The sequence below is a fragment of the Prosopis cineraria genome, unplaced genomic scaffold, assembly GCF_029017545.1.
Source record: "Prosopis cineraria cultivar Desert tree isolate PC_DT_omini unplaced genomic scaffold, ASM2901754v1 PC15, whole genome shotgun sequence".
Lineage (NCBI taxonomy): Eukaryota > Viridiplantae > Streptophyta > Magnoliopsida > Fabales > Fabaceae > Prosopis > Prosopis cineraria.
In genome coordinates this window covers 5,752,167-5,768,594 of record NW_026555346.1, presented here as the reverse complement: position 1 = coordinate 5,768,594, position 16,428 = coordinate 5,752,167, and the positions used below count along the sequence as shown (strand labels likewise).

General features: G+C 35.5%; 3 protein-coding genes across 3 annotated transcripts; 1 reads left to right on the top strand and 2 right to left on the bottom strand.

Moving 5' to 3' along the window:
- Nucleotides 1-872: 872 nt before the first annotated feature.
- On the bottom strand, nucleotides 873-5,452 carry LOC129294094 (E3 ubiquitin-protein ligase MBR2-like). The gene is made up of 6 exons (XM_054932225.1): nucleotides 5,278-5,452; nucleotides 2,486-3,638; nucleotides 2,339-2,389; nucleotides 2,161-2,259; nucleotides 1,637-1,804; nucleotides 873-1,302 (listed from the first exon to the last, which is right to left on the bottom strand). Exons 2-6 carry the CDS (start codon nucleotides 3,614-3,616, stop codon nucleotides 1,144-1,146), a joined length of 1,608 nt encoding a protein of 535 aa, XP_054788200.1. The 5' UTR covers nucleotides 3,617-3,638; nucleotides 5,278-5,452; the 3' UTR covers nucleotides 873-1,143.
- Nucleotides 5,453-10,461: 5,009 nt separating this feature from the next.
- On the top strand, nucleotides 10,462-12,452 carry LOC129294114 (uncharacterized). Its single transcript, XM_054932246.1, has one exon. It carries the CDS (start codon nucleotides 10,802-10,804, stop codon nucleotides 12,113-12,115), a length of 1,314 nt encoding a protein of 437 aa, XP_054788221.1. The 5' UTR covers nucleotides 10,462-10,801; the 3' UTR covers nucleotides 12,116-12,452.
- Nucleotides 12,453-12,459: 7 nt separating this feature from the next.
- LOC129294603 (uncharacterized) lies at nucleotides 12,460-14,101 on the bottom strand. Its single transcript, XM_054933017.1, has 2 exons — nucleotides 13,715-14,101; nucleotides 12,460-12,884 (listed from the first exon to the last, which is right to left on the bottom strand). The coding sequence occupies exons 1-2, from the start codon at nucleotides 14,099-14,101 to the stop codon at nucleotides 12,702-12,704; spliced, it is 570 nt and encodes a 189-aa protein (XP_054788992.1). The 3' UTR covers nucleotides 12,460-12,701.
- Nucleotides 14,102-16,428: the final 2,327 nt, after the last annotated feature.

The window sequence follows — 16,428 nt, the reverse complement described above, 5'->3', positions numbered from 1 at the left end:
AAACAGAGTGACATCAGCTCCTACATGCAGCCTCGTTAAATAATTTCAGGAAATTGACCTGTTCTGAATAACATGAGCATTCAGGTTTGGGTCAAGCCATTCTGACGAGTTCCCCAAAAGTAACAAGTGTTTGGCAATTCCACGAGTCTGTGAACTTGAAGTTATTCTTTTCGGTTGTTTTGTTCTTGGTAGCTAGTTCTTTGAACCTTTTCTGTTTTTGTTTGTATCTTGCCGTTAGTAACTTTACCTTTGGTTTAGTGGTATGATTTCTCATTTTACTGATAAAAATAAAAAGTTATTCTTTTCAAATAACATTTATTTTAATAGTGAAGAGAGATAGAGAGGCAATAACGAAACTCTAATCTCCATTCGAGTCTCAATCTTTTTCTTGAACTACCTTTTTTTTTTTTTTTCATTCGCAACAAGAGACTACTGCGTTACTCTAAACATCAAGATGTTCTAATAAATTAGACAAAAATAGGCTTTCAATCACAATAAAAACTTTATGAAGGAATTTCCCGTTATATTAAAAAGAAATTGAATGTTAGTTACTACTGGCAGTTCACTCCACTTTTATCATTTAGACTATCCTCTAATCAAAAGTAATTTCACTTAGTTGTGATTAGAGTATTCTATTAGTTCGTTATCGAATCTCAGGACATTCTATCTTAATAACATTTACGTTATGAGAAAAATTGCGTAAAAACCATTACAAAAACTAATAATTGTCCCATTTAGTTAATATCCTAATATCTACGTCACAACATGCAGCATCTAGATAACATGCATGCCAAAAGATGGAATGTTCATTATTACTGGGGATAATTTTAAGTTGAAATATGAATATGAAATCCTTTACATTGCAAAAACCAGATGGAAAGAGGAGGACAAATCCATCAAATTAGAACACGTTCAAATGAAGCTTATCCAGATGGGACACTTAGCAAGTTCCACAGCCAAGCCAGTGCCTTGTGTCACTGACAAGGATGAAGATAATGGCTATGTACATGATGACCAATATGAAATGGCAAGTAACAGCTCTAATTTGTACAAAAAGGAGAGAGGGGGGGAGGGAGGGAGAGAGAGAAGGGGGAGCATAAAAAACAACGAAGAAAAAGCCTTTTAACCATCCCAGCTCACTGGTCAGGAGCGATTAGAGGCAACAGCTGAATTTGAAGGTGCTGCTGATGCTTTGCAGATAGGGCACCAATTCTTGAGGCGCAGCCAGTGTTGTATGCAAGCCACATGATATCCATGCTCACATTGCAGCCTCCCCACTTCATCTCCAACAACATATTCATCCTACAATTCCAGAACACATGCACCTTTTAAATCTTGTCACATAATAAACTTAACATTCATATGCATCTGACAGCAGCTGTGGCTAGCCTAAAAAACTTCATTTTGGGTGCAGAAAAATTGGAGATTTCTCACACAGGTTATACAATTAAAATGCTAGTCGGGCCCTTTTTCAGTTTAGACTGATGTGGCTGTCCTTTTGCCGGCCGACAATTAGTATTTGTCAAGTCAAATCCTTATAGAGGCAACATGCTTCTTTGCATCCTCATTTTTAGCTGTATCGAACAAAATAAGCACGATTCTTCAAAAAAGGCTTCAGCAGATTTGATGAAAATACCTGGCAGATGCTGCATTTGATATCGTCGTTAGCAATATTGCTCCTCTCATCATCATCATCATCTGAAGGGGTAGACTGATAGATGCTTCTCTCAAGGCATTTTGAAAGTGCTTCCTCTGTTAAAGCTGTGCTCACATTACCCATCCTTTCTTCCAGGGCTAAAAGTTCCTGTCATTGGTAAGAAAAATTTGAGAAGCTATAATAGCTAAAATCTGTAAGAAATTTGCACTCATTTAAAACAGTCCCATTCTATATCTTCAGGGAAAGAGTCAATAGACATCCCTTCTCAAAGCCATATCCCTCAAAGTCAATTAATTTTTCACACCACTTATTAAAAACATCAATAAGTACCACTCTTTCTATAAACAGCAATTATTCTTAGGTCATGTCCTTCAATATTGGATAAATAATATGCCATTTTAAGATTGTTTTTATTTAATCCTGCAGTGTATTCAAAACATTGTAAATACGAAAGGAAATTGAATCATATACTCAATTGTAGGATTGCTATGGCATTAACAAACCTCATATGACATATTATCAATATCCATCCGCATGTCTCTATGCTGATCATACAAGTATAGTCCATTAAGGAGGAAGTTTGTCCCTAGTAAATGAATTTCCTGTCAAACACCAAAAAGAAAATGTGAGATAAATGAGCCGGTTGTAAGCTCCTATGTTTAATAAAGAATCAAGAAATACCTCCTCTGCCAACTCTTCATCTTGTTCAATTCTCTCAAGTGCCAATAATACCTGTAAAAAAGTATAGAAGAACGAGTCAACTGTAAACTCCCCCAATTAGGACTCCTAAAAAGAAAATGCATCTCCATGTTTTGCAAGGAAAATTACCTCAGCAATACTGTTTTGGTGCCATCGTCCATTCCAATTTATTAGAGGACAAGTTATGTCAAATTCTGCAGGAGATGCAGGCTGCCCATTGCTTGAACCTGGTCTACTATGGGAGCTCGATCGAATTAAAGGAGACTCAGAAGAAGAATGATGTGGAAAAACAAGTTCATGAGGCAAAGGTGGCATCAAAGCAGAGGATTCATTGGGCTGCATAGAGTGTGCATTGCCATGGCTTGGAAGCCTTTCCCGGGCATTACTGCTTATAGACCTTCGAGTTCTAACTGATGCAATGTTGTCCCTGTGAGGAGGAATATTTCTTGATCTTCTTGGATCAGAAATAGATATACCACTTCCACAACCAGAATTCTGTCCTTCCAATAAAGACCCACTCACCTTCCCTCTGGCAGTGGAACCACTTTCCCTTTCACAATTTCTTCTCTTCATTGTATCCTTCCGTCGATTCATGGTTGAATTTGAATATGAACAACCTGTGGAGCTGACATCATTTATCGAGTTGCACTTGAGGTTCCTCGAATTATATCGGCTAGTACTGGCACGTGTCACTGAGCCAATGCTTTTAGTTTCTTGACCATACAATCCAGGTTGATGAATATTCCTCTGTGACCTAGTTTTTGAAACACCACTAGTGCTTGCTACTTCTGTCAGCATCACGTGATCAGACTCTGCATGTCCCTGTTCAGCTTGAAGCTGACTTTGATAAGTTGCTGATGGAGGGATGCAAACTGAAGCTTCAGGTTCATCCTGACTGCTGCTAGTTTCAGATGAATCTGTCTCTAACCTAGAGGAAAGTGTTTGCTGGGGCCCTTTAGGGGACTTTCTAGGATTACTAGTTCCTGAGAAAGTTCTACATGAACTTCCAACTGCTTGCTTGTCACTTAAAGAGGATTGGGTTGAAAGCCTCAAAGATTTGCCTTTCCTACAGGAACCATTCTCAGCAACTATAGAAGAGTGAATTTTGCTACTGCAATTAAGTCGGCTGCACAACTGACGATTTTGAGGATTACTAGTTCCTGAGAAAGTTCTACAGGAACCATTTCTGAATGCATGAGACATCCCCTTTCTAGAGACTACATTCCTATCAACAGCTCTTTTACCAGAATATTTATCCATCTTTTGTTTACTTTTTCCTTGTCTGCAACAAATTGGCATGTTGTGTTAAATCAGCAAAAACTCAAGGAAGCATCATGTCAGTAGTGCAGATATCAAAGCAAGAAATTCATGAGGCCAAAAATAGAGATAATGGTAAGCACTGATGTTATGATAAATACATGATGGTTAGAAGAAAAACACATGTTTGGATACCATCATGGTGCATGAATAAATTATAAATTTGGATTCCATCATGGACGGGACAGAGTTTTCTTTTTAAAACTTCTGTTATTAAATGAAAGCACACCCAATAAGACATATTTAAGGAAACTGAACGATGTCAAAGCAGAAGTATAAAATCATTAAAGCATTCCAAAGTTTAATAAGAGCTGACTTAGAAAGTAGAGCTAGATTATGAAAAACAGGCATTTAATATGAATAATAAGGAAGAATATCTTCAAAATTCACATGATGAAAGGAGAAAAGCCTAGATGAATAAATCAGATATTAACTTAAAAAAGTCACAGAAGCCAAAAGTAGGAAGCCTGATTGGATTTTTTTAGAAAATCAGACAAAGGACAAGTATACATTCAATACTCAACACTTTTGGCAAGATGCCAACTTAAGTCATTGCATTTTGTAAGCATCCTGATAAAAACCATGTAAAATTTCCAAAACAAGCACGCACGAATATAGAAAGGCAGGCCAAGTTCAGATACTAGAATTCTACATTCCCACGGCTAGCTTGAAGCAGCCACCATAACTTTGTTTGCATACTTGCCCTGTTCTTCTCAGGACTGAAGTTAGAACTTCTAAGCGGGAGTGATGCTTGATTACATCTAATCTAATTATAGCCAAATTTATACGTTTTAATATGGCTATACGTATTGTATGCTGATCAATATTTTTTTAATTGAAAGGCTATATATTTAAGGGTGATGAACACATATATATTTTTTAATTATAGCCAAAGGAGCGATGAACACGTATATTTAAGGGTGGGTAAAAGCGAATGCACGATTCGACCACGATCAATACCAAGAGCCAACAAAGAAACGCAGTTCCTGAAAAAAGAAAAAGCCCTGGGCCGCGCGTGGATACAAAGTACGAGGTGAACGTCTTCAAGAATGAACCATCAACCCGAAAGCGCTTACATAACACAAGCACTCGCACAAGGAAGCTAATGTCTTCTAGTCATCAAATGTACAGTTACAATAACAGAAGAAAAGAGGAAGACGAGGAGCCTGATCGCCACGTGCCCATATTCGTCCCAAAAACGAGGGGTTCGCTTCAATTTTCTCCTCACAATCAGGCAATAGAAAAGACTTCGTCTCCGCGATTCATCGCTTAAAACTCCCCGAAAGATCACAATAAAAGGGAAACCAACAGCAACAAAAAATTTTGGAACCGAAAACCAGAAAGGGAAAAGAGAAGTAAATTAACACAGCAACAAGGAACTGAAATCGAAATCAAAATATTAAGGCGTTTCTAGGATGAGATAGGAACACTGGAACAGAACACATAAACAACATAATATACGACTACGAGGATGATCAGTCATCCATGAGTAGCATTTGGGAGGAGGAATAAGCTGGAAAAAAGGCAACGAATGATGCAAACAGGTAAAAAAAAAAAAACAGAATCCAGAAGGGGCGGCGTGAAGAGATGAACTTGATGGCTACCTTGTTGTTGTTGTTGTTGTTGTTGTTGTGGCGGCGGCTTTGAAACAGAGATAAAAGGAAAAGGGAGGAGGATGAGCTGGAGAGTCCAGGAGAGTCGAGGGGAAGGGTGAAGAAGAATTGCAGAGGGAGGCAACAAATACGTGGGAAAGATCCGATTCTGGGGAAAAAGTCGAGTTGAATTAAGGAATATATGAACAAAGAAAATAAATAAATAAATAAATAAAGAGAAGAGCACGTAGGGTGGGCCGTCCTAGCTGGAAGGCTTGGATGGGAAGAGTCAAACGCGGACGGCTTCGATTCGACTCGGGCGTCCTCCTTCAACAACCTTACGGCAAATCAGTAATAAAGTGGGATTCATGTTGTTGCGGACCAAAACAAGCCAATGTGGCCCCATTCCTTTCCTTCTATTATTTATTATAATGTCAGAATTAATTGTCCATCGATTAAATATTATTATCCTTTTATTATTATTATTTTAATTAATAACATTAGTTCCTTTTCTGAATAAACTAATTCTTAATTTAAATTTATAAATAAAGCATATGAATGGTTTCACAATGAAGTTTTAATTTTACATAAAAAAGTTGTGAGAACTAAGAATTACTGGGAGTGTCCAGCAAAATGAGATATTCTCTCAGAAGATGAAGAATTGAGGTTTGAATTTATATCGTGACATCTACTTGTTTTGAATAAATTATCTTTAATAAAATAATACTTGTGCATAATTAAAAAATAGTTATGAGAAAGGCACCTTGCTAAGAAAAATAAAAAAATCAATCATTTGGTTTCCTATAATTTTAACCCAATTGTAACTCAGTCTCTGAATTTTAACTCATTATAATTCAATCATTGAAGTTTTGATTTGATTGTAAATCAATTCTTGAATTTTACCTCTTGTAATTTAGCCCCTGAAATTTCAAACTTTTAAATATTGATTCATATATTTTTTAAAAATAAAATTATAAAAATTAAAAATATTTTAAAATTTATTACTAATATCTTAAATTACTAAACCTTTTTAATATAAAATTTTAATTTTTTAATTTTTTTAAAATATAGGGATTAATATTTAAGAGATTGAAACTTTAATAATTAAATTATAAAAAGAAAAGTTCAAAGATTGATTTACAATCGAATTAAAATTTCAAGAACTAAATTATATTGAATTAAAATTTAAAAATTGAGTTATAATTGAATTAAAATTATAGGGATTAAATAATTAATTTTTTTTTTTAAATCTATCTTTACTCTTCAGTCTTCGTGATGGCGTTTGTCTTCGATTTATGACATCTTATTCTTATGCATGATTTTTCATTGTGGATGGAACCATCTGAAATATTCTATGAAGAAATTTGATAGGCTGTGGCTGTGGGATCTCTATCTCCACGACCACGTGTGAAAACAGAAAAGCCATGACGTTATTTTCATATGCGAGTGATTTTCCTATTAGGCAACCCACATGGTTTCTTATTTTGTTTCGATCGATTTAACGTAATTAATTTTATTTAATCCACATATATAGACAGGGAATAATAAAATCTCAACTTTACCTCTTATTCTTCTCACGATCTCATTGATACATGTGGTTAGTTTTTCCTCTATAAATTATACACATTTAAACACTTCAAAAGATCCGAATTTTTCTTTTAATAATGCCGGCCACCGCCTCTCGTTCTTAAGCCATCCCGTATTTAATTTTAATCAAACTTAAAAACGATCTAATATTTCTCGTGGGATCTGAATAATATATAGTGGCGGAACACAAATTTCGTGATGGCCAACAACTTTTGGCAGTAAAATTATTCTTTTGGATTTATGCTTTTAGAGGATTCGACTCTCATTTAACGCTCCCTGATTGTTTCTCTTGAATTTTTTCCAAAGGAATTTGATTTGTTATCATGAGCTTACTATTATTGTATCAAATTTTAAAATTAACAAAATAACAAATACTATGAGATGAAGTTAAAATAGATTTTAGCATTGCTTGCCACGTGTCAGATACTAACAAAACAACTGCAATAACCAAAAAGGAAAAAAAAAAAGAAGGTTTGAACAAAACAAGACGGAAATCATGTTAACGTGATAACAATTTAGACATCAGGCGGTTTATTAATTATCATTAGAGATTATATTCTGCCTTAAAACAAGGGGATCAGTGGCCATAACAAAGAGCGATATTCCTTCGATTATAAATACAAGACTTGGTTAATAAATTTTATAAAGATTAAGCAAATTTATTTAGTTAGTTATTTGTTACTACTATTATTATGACACTTTATCGAGAATACCCAAGAGAGAGGGATATTAAATTATGCAGATATCACGTCATATTAAATAAATATATTAAAGGTATTCTTCGCATACTTGTGAGTGAGGTTGTAGTTGATAATATCAATCCTACACAGAGAGAGTTTGGATTAATTTAGATGAAAAGTGATAAATAATTTCAAAATTTTCCAGGACTAAAGAATAAAAAGAAGAGGGTATGAAAGTTACGGCAAGCATAAGGAGCTGAGGACGAATAGAAACAAACGAAAGACTTGGTTGGAATCGTATCTCACATTTTAAATAATTTCATGAAGCGTGTGTGAGAGGCATGTCAGAGTTGCACAACAGCACAAGTTTTCGCAATTCGAATTGTCCTCATCATGGTTTTGTTGTATTGTTTCCCAGTTAAGCTGGCCTGATTGCAAGACAATTGCTTAAATTATGTCTTATAATTTATGCCATATTATAAAGTACGCGTTGTTTCATGACTCTAGTGGTTTTTAACATCGAGCCAAACTTCACGTAAGACAATTTCAAAAGAAAAATCAAAGAAATATGATTTGTGATGGTATCAGATTTTCTATAATAGTATGTAATTAGGCATGATTGAATTGCCATGATTCAACTTCGATAGTAAAATTCTGGTACAAGAAAGTGAATAATAGATTAAACTAGGTTGAACCCAAATTTCAAACATAATGAATTTTGTCAATTAATCGACTAATTAAATCAATCATTGGAGTTAAAATCGAATCCGGATAAGGTCTCCACTTAAGAATTTCAAGAGGGAGTGAAAACAAATATATTGTTATTTAATTTTGGATATCAAATCAATCGGCAATATTATAAATTAGAAGACAAACAGAAATATTAAATGAAAATACGAAAAGGCAACAAATAGATGGATGAAGGTGTTTTGTGAGCCACAAGCAGTGATGTAACGTTTTGTTTTGTTGGCTTTCATTGTTTGATGCTACTGTTCGCTTCTTGCTTGGCCATGTTTCCTTCATTGATCAATTCTTGGATGAAACCACACATTTGGATCACGCTTGCGGCCTATATACGCTTTGCCTCTCCCTGCACACATACATAATAAAAAAAAAAGGAAAAACCCTCCAAAAATATTATTGTGTTGCAATAAATGTTTTTCTACAAATGGAACAATTTTTTATTATTTCTAAAAAAAAATACTTTAATTGTAGGGGATGAAAAAAATGAAACAAGTTTGTTGGCTTTTTAGCCTTGCATAAATTGGTGAGAGAATTATCTCAAAATAGTTGGATTTCAACCAAATATTTAATTGGATGGGAAAGCCTCCATTTGAGATATTTAAATTTGGTGAGTGTACTCAGTATAGGTATTGAGTGTACGTACAATCTGAATTGTTAAAATTCAGATTAATGGTTTTGAATTTATATTCTACTTAAGATTAATGAATGAGTAAACTTGTTTGAACGATTAATCTGAATTTCAATTATTCAGATAGTAAAGGTATTCAATACCTATATTAAGTACAATTATTAAATCTAAATCTTCATTTGGGGGGATAACCTTAGGGGAAAAAAGGAAACGAGATAAAAGTCTTATTGATGTATAATAAGATTTAAAATTCCTTTTATTTTGTCTAGATAGAAATATATGGATACTTCGAGGCTGCCATGATACATAGTAAAGTCAAATTCATTACTTGAAATGTTAGAAACCATTCCAATTCTTATTGCATGAAATTCCAATGACCACGGATTGCTAAGGAAGTAAAGAACAAAAGCTATTTTGTGGGACAAAACTTAGATCATTTACTTGCGTCCATTAAAATCAATTCTCCAATCAAATCTCAACATTTAGAATTTATTATAAATATAATTATACCCATTGTACTTAAGTAAATGATAAAGTAAGGAAAAAAAGGCTGTGTGTTGAGATTTAATGAGATAACAAAGACGGACAAATTGATTTAAATATTCTCCATTTTTTAATTGCAATATCTTTTCAAAACTAGAAATATCTGCAAATTAAAATTGAAATTCAAATTAAAAAATTATAACGAAATATCAAAGGGACCTTATGGCGACGAATAAGCTTCTTTTGTAAAAAAAAAAAAAAAAAAATCCTCAGCATGAAAAGGTGGCAATGCGGCATCATCAATGACCAGTATAGTTTTTTTTGTATGCCCTCTATCATTAATGAAGCAACAAGTATGTGTTGCTTCACTTATCAATGTCATATATCAAATACAATAAACATAGCTTTTGAAGATTTACAGAGCCAATAGTCAGGTTGGCTAAAAAAATAAAGGTAAAATTAGAATAAGAGGAGAACCGTGTTTTGTTCAGACAAAGTTAGAATATAAAAGAGGTACACAAACTGGCACTGTCTTAATTAGCGAGTGACTAATAATTGGACATCTAAAGGGGTGAAGCAATTATAACACATCTCTCAAACCAACATTTGATATCTCTGTATTCTTCTTCTTCCTTTTAAATTCATACATTCTCTCTCGTCAACTTTCTTTTGTCAAGGTAAGTTCAATTTTCTCCACATTGTTTATCCCTAATTTGCACTTTCTTTTTCTTTTTAATTTTGACTTTCTGATCAAGTTTTAGGACCTCGAACTTCATAAAAGACGTGCAACATAATCATCGTCACATGTCATAATTCATGATTCTTTTTTAAAATTATCTATTCTATTTGACCATTAAAGGGGGATTTTGGTGCATGAAATGTGTGATTGGACAACTGTAATTCATTGCTATTGCTTCATCAATATATAGACACCCTTTTTTCTTTGCAGAAATTTTCATTTCTGGTACTTCCTGAGTCGTGACCTATAAATTTGGCTTCGTGAATGAACTATCATAATCGGGTATTGCAAACTTCAATGGACCATCAATACTGAAGCACCTTGCAAGCATGCAAGACGACTAAGGTGTAATTAATTCATCGAATCCTAATTACCCTACTCAAAAGTTAGGAATATCAAGCATAAGAATGACGTAGTTTGTCAATGAAGCCACAAAAATAAGCGTGTCGCAGGAACGTGTCCAGGGATTTATGGGCCCTGGATGGGGTCACCAAAAGGGTCTAGAATGATACTGGTTATCAGCTCTAGCTTTTTTAATCACTCATCAAATTTTTATAATCAAGTGACTCCAACATTTGGCATGGCGTTGTTGTTTATTTGATGATCATGTGCAGGTTTCTTGTGAAGAAAATATATCAAGAAACTGAGACTCAGACACATAAATATAAATAATAGATGGCAATATCAATAGCAAGAGCAAGAGCAAGAGCAAAAGAGAACAGCGCCACTGAGAAGGCGAAGAGGGCGCCACTGTCAATTTCTCAAACCACGCCCATGGGCATCAAAGAGAGCACAAAACCAGCAACCAAAAGCAACTCTAACAATTATAAGACCAAGACATCAGAGAGACAAATCCCAAGTCATGTGAAGCCTAAACTAAGCTGGCGTCCGGAGTCTGAATCCCACTCCTCCTTCAAGCACCTCAACAGTGATGCTGCTGCTCAGAAGCCGACTGTAAGCAGAAGGCAATATGTTGAAAAATCAGCATCGCCTTCCATTTCATCGAAACCCAAGGCCAAGGATCTCTCCTCTTCAAGGCTCCACAAAACGCAACCACTTCTCCGAACATCGTCTACTCCGACTCCATCTCCATCTCCGCTTAAACCTAAAGCCTCTTCCAAACCCACCTCCAAGAAAACGACCTTGAAGACGCCAAAGGCTGCAAAACCCAAACCATCATCATTGTCTACAAAGGGTGAGAATTCCAGCAAGATTTTTCCTACCACCAACAAGAAGGCAGTTGATGCTCCTGTTAACTTGACAAATACTCCAGAGAGTTCTGATGCTACTGTAGAAACCACAAGACTTGAAACTATGCTACTAGTTAAAGAACAAGAGGGTGGGGTATTAAAGGTGGAGGATAATGAGCGTCAAGAGGCTGAAAAGGCATCCAAGATTTCACCACATGTTGGTGGCACTGAACAACATGAGCAGCATCACAAGCTTGAGACTGATCAGCCTAACATTCAAGCTGATGACGAGAGGGTGATTCCTAAGGGGGAGCCAGTTTCTGTGACTGAGGAAGAAGAAGCAAAAGGAGAGCCAAAAGAAGAGAAAAAGAAGGAAGATCATGGAGAGAAAGAGGGTACAAGTCAAGGGGAAAGTAACAATTGGAGACAGCAAGAAGAGCAGCTTGCTACTAATGGAGAAGTTGAGGTCAAGGAAAAGGAAAAAGAAGAAGATGGAGTCATACAAGATGACGAGGGTGTGAACAAAAATGAGGGAAAGGCATTGAAAGAAAATGAAGGAGAGGAGACAGGAACAAGCGAGGATAGGACTGACGGTGATGAACTTGCACCCAAGAGTGAAATTGAAGAGGACAAGAAGCAGCCAACACCGCCAAAGGAAGGAGTAGGGAAGGAGTTTCAGGCACAAACAAATGTGGCCGAAGAGACAGCGAACAACTTGCTGGAGACGAGGAAGAATAAGGTGAGAGCGTTGGCTGGGGCATTTCAGAGTGTGATTGACCATCAAGGCCCATCCAGGTGAAGCAAGCCTCGTGTTTGACGTGAGAGTGCCTCATTGGTACAGATTATCCTTACAACTGAGTACATAAAATTTATGTAAAATATGGCAATACGCGAAAGAGATTTTTTGGATGAGCAACTCTCATGCAAACTCGGAAGGACGTCACCATCCAACGTTGTTAAATATTCCAGGGTAGTTGATTTGTTTCTCGATTAAACGAGCAAGAAATGTCGTTGTGACATTATTCTTCTATTGTATATGTACATATATGCTGTTGTACTTACTCTTTTGTCAAATTAAGGCATATAGTAGGATACAAAGGAACCTTGATCACATAAGAAACTATCCCTGTAACAACTGAAAAATAGCCCAACTTGAACACGACGTTTCATTAAGAAAAAAGGATTTGACTCGGTTTACAAACATGAATTATCATGTTCAGCATTGTAACCATATGTCAAAAAGAATTATCATGTATGCATTGTTAATGGAATCTGTTTAACAGTATAGGAGAATGTGGCCAAAAAAATCCAAGCACTTCGCATCACATTTCAGGGCACTCCCTCCCAGATAGCAGGACAAAAACGGGATAATGTCAAACATGGCATCACTTGCAAAGTTTCAACTTTTTAAAATATGAAGATACCATAGATTTGGGATAAGGTTTTGTTGCAAGGCATGTTGGCATGTTTTCAGGTTGTTCAATCCACAGCTTGTGAACAATGCCACCAGATGTGAGCTTCTCGGACAAGTTTAAAATCTGAGACTCTCCTTTTACTTCAAGCGTGACCTACATTTAAGAAATAATCAGAAATTCAATGAGTAAGCTCAGTGCGGTAAAATTTTAAATCAACAACAAGTGATATAAAGCCAAAACATCAGCTTTTGCAGTTTGGCTCTGTCCCATGATAAAATTTCAAAGCAAATCCACAAAAGCCAAAACTCTAATTTTCTTTTATATAGCTATCAGCTTTTACGCTTTTAGCTCTTATCTTTTCTTAAAAACGATTGATTTGGTACAATTCATATGATCGCCAATGCACTCATGTTGTAACCAGAGGAGAATGAGACGAGAACAAATGAAAGATTTGACACAGCACATCCGCCAAGTTAAATTATCAAACTAGTAAGAAACTTGAAATTTGATACCAAATATGTGACAGTCGATAAAATTCGTGCTTGGCCGAAAGACCCGGTTTTACAGAAACTTCAGATCACCTAGTACATAATGATCAGTCTTCAATCCATCCTCTATCATCTTATAACTATTTCTGCAAGTTTAAGAAATATTCATATCACCAGCCGCCATTTGTAATTGATGTGTGAGAACTGGATCCAAGTTGCATGGCTAAGGGTACCCCTGATTACTAAAATTCCATTGTTCTGAAGATTATACTAACGCCGCAATGAGCTTCCATCTCTGTAAATCGCCACTACAAAAGCAAATTTCTAAATTCTTCCTCTCTCTGCAATTAGGTTAACGAATGAAGAGATCCTGATTTCAAACAGAATTCCAACTCATTACCCAGAAGACAGAGGTGACGGTTTAGGATCAAAAAATAGAATTTCTACTAGCATATTACCCAATGCCACTTATAAGAAGAAACAGGAAAGTCTTACCTTGTGCATAGAGTCTAATTTCTCGGGGCTGCAGTAATCTACGGTGTGAGGATCATCTTTGTTGGACCATACGGCGGACACAGAAGCATGGCAGCCTTGTGTGACCACGCTTCCAAGGGGCCAAGAGTCAATCAGGTCTCGCCGGAGCACCACATACTGCACGAGAACGTCGGCGATTTCCGACTGCGACGTGCCAGTTTGAGAGGAAGCACTAATGGGATCGGTGGGGGGCACAGAAGCAGGTTGACTCATTGAACGCGATCTGAGTCTACTCGCCCGATTCCAGAGAAATGTCTGTGCAGCCCTAACTCTCGTGCTTGAGAAAATGAGGCTAGGACCAGAAGAGGGACCGAGACAGAAACGACCCGTTGAGATGGCGCACGCCATGAAAATCTGCTGAGTTGTAAGGGAATCATTTTTTTTAAAATTAGTAATTTTTTTTTCCGGCGCGCTTTTTCCGACTTTTTCTATGGTTACACTGAAACTTTACGCTTTTTTTTATTATTTAAAGATATATAAAATATTATGTTAAAGTTCACCTTGACCAAAAGTCACCGTAATTTATTCTAGATTTATTATTCTCGTTCAACACGTTGACAAATGGGGTTACAAAGATGAGATGTTTCAAGTGGAAAAACATGTATTCCATCAAAGTTGTCCTGAATTGGTTGAATGTGATTTAAAAGCCCCGAAACATATGAGTGATGAACTGGTAGTTGCAATATTCTTAAGCGCAGCAGGTCATGAGGTAGGCAATACCGCAATAGGATGATGCATGAAAGGTTTAGCATTTTGGAGAGACTATTTACTTGCTTGCAATTGACCTTCAACTACATCAAGCCATCAGATCCTACCTTTCACGAGATTCCATCAAAAATTTGAAATGAGATACAAAATTTCTTATTTCTTTTCTCAAAACTTCTTCAAACTCTGATACAATTACTGATACAATTACACATGCTTGTCCCATCTTTAAATATTTAAAATTAACTTACATAATTTTTTTTATTTTTTTAGAACCCCTGTCAACAACTCTATTGTTTTATTAGCACAGTATGTTGCATGTCAGATTAATGAAATATACATGTATTTAATATGAAAAATATTTTAATTATTTTTAATACAATTTAAGGAAGTTTTGACTCACTTTGGTGCAGTCATGACTACTCTCGTATAATGTTTTTAATGTAATCAAGTTGCTCCTTATTATGTTCACGCGAGAAACTGTCAATGCCACCATTATTAATTAACTTATTTGCATTTGATCATGGTAAATTAACAAAATCAAACAAACTAGTTTACAAAATAATTTTCAAATACAAAAAATGAGAATAAATCAAACAAACCCTAAATGTCATAAATATCTTTTACGTTTTAAATTGAAGCAAGTTTATTTGGTTTCTTGTATTTATTGATATGATTTTATTAATTTCATTAAGAATTCTATTATTCGTTATCAATTAAAATAAAATACCCTTTTTGTATTAAAAAATAATATTTAAAAAATTTCATTGATAAGAATCACAAATAAAAATTTATTCTTTCACCATGTCAAAAAAAAATTATTCTTTTGAACAAGAAAAATATGCACCACTAATAATAAAAAATGTTGAACTTCCAATCCTGGGACATGGAATTTTGCATGTGGCGATATGTTGAAGCTGAAAGAATTGAAGCAATGCGAGGGCAGCCAACTCCTAAGAATGTATGTGAAGGAATTGCAAAACCTGATAGGCCTTTTGAGGTACTATAAGCCTTCTATAAAGAATTATGGAATCATTGCAAGACAGCTCTCGCATGACCCCAGGAAGGTTGCCTTCTTATGGTCCAGGTAAATTCAAAAAGCTTTTGATCATCTCAACCTTTCCTGCAATCACTGGCCCAGTCTTACAACTTCCCAACTTTAATGCTAATTTTACTATCAAAAGCAATTCTTCCATGGAGGGTATTAGAACCATTCTTGTCCAGAACAACCACCCCATTGCTTATTGTAGTAAGGGATTCTCTTTCTCTATTTGTTTCAAATCCGCATATGATCAACAACTCCTAATTTTAGTACTTATAGTGCAAAAGTGGTGCCATAGTCTTCTTGGAAGCCATTTCCTTATGAGGGCAGAACAAGCATGCCTCAAGCATTTGCAACACATTACCACCAACACACGACAATGATTGATTATGAAACTCTTAGGCTTTACTATTATTTAAAAGGCTGGGAGTGGTATAGTCACATAGGAGTTGATGCATTGCCTTGAAGACCCTACCACACAATTTTTCTTTTTTTCAAATAGCAATCCCATTCACTCATGAGTTGCAAGACCTTTCCATAGATTTGGCATTAAATCGTGTCACCAATGGTATGGTGCTAGATTTGCAAAAGGGTCCTTCTTCTCGATTGAAATTTCATATGGTTGATAAGAAACTATTCTACAACAACAACGCAGTTATTCCTCACAATTTCAAACTATGTTCGAAATTACAAGTTGAAACTCACTCTTCTATTAGTGGGCATGGAGTTTTCTTAAAACTTTGAAAAGGCTAGTTGAAATTTTTCTTTAGCTGTTAATGAAAGCAGATGCACGTGAAGAATATGCCACTTGTTGACATCATAAGCATCAAACTTTAGCCCTGATAAGACTTATTTAATCATAACCCATTCTATCTCAAATTTAGGAAGACATTTCTCTTAATTTCATTACCGATCTTCCAATATTGAT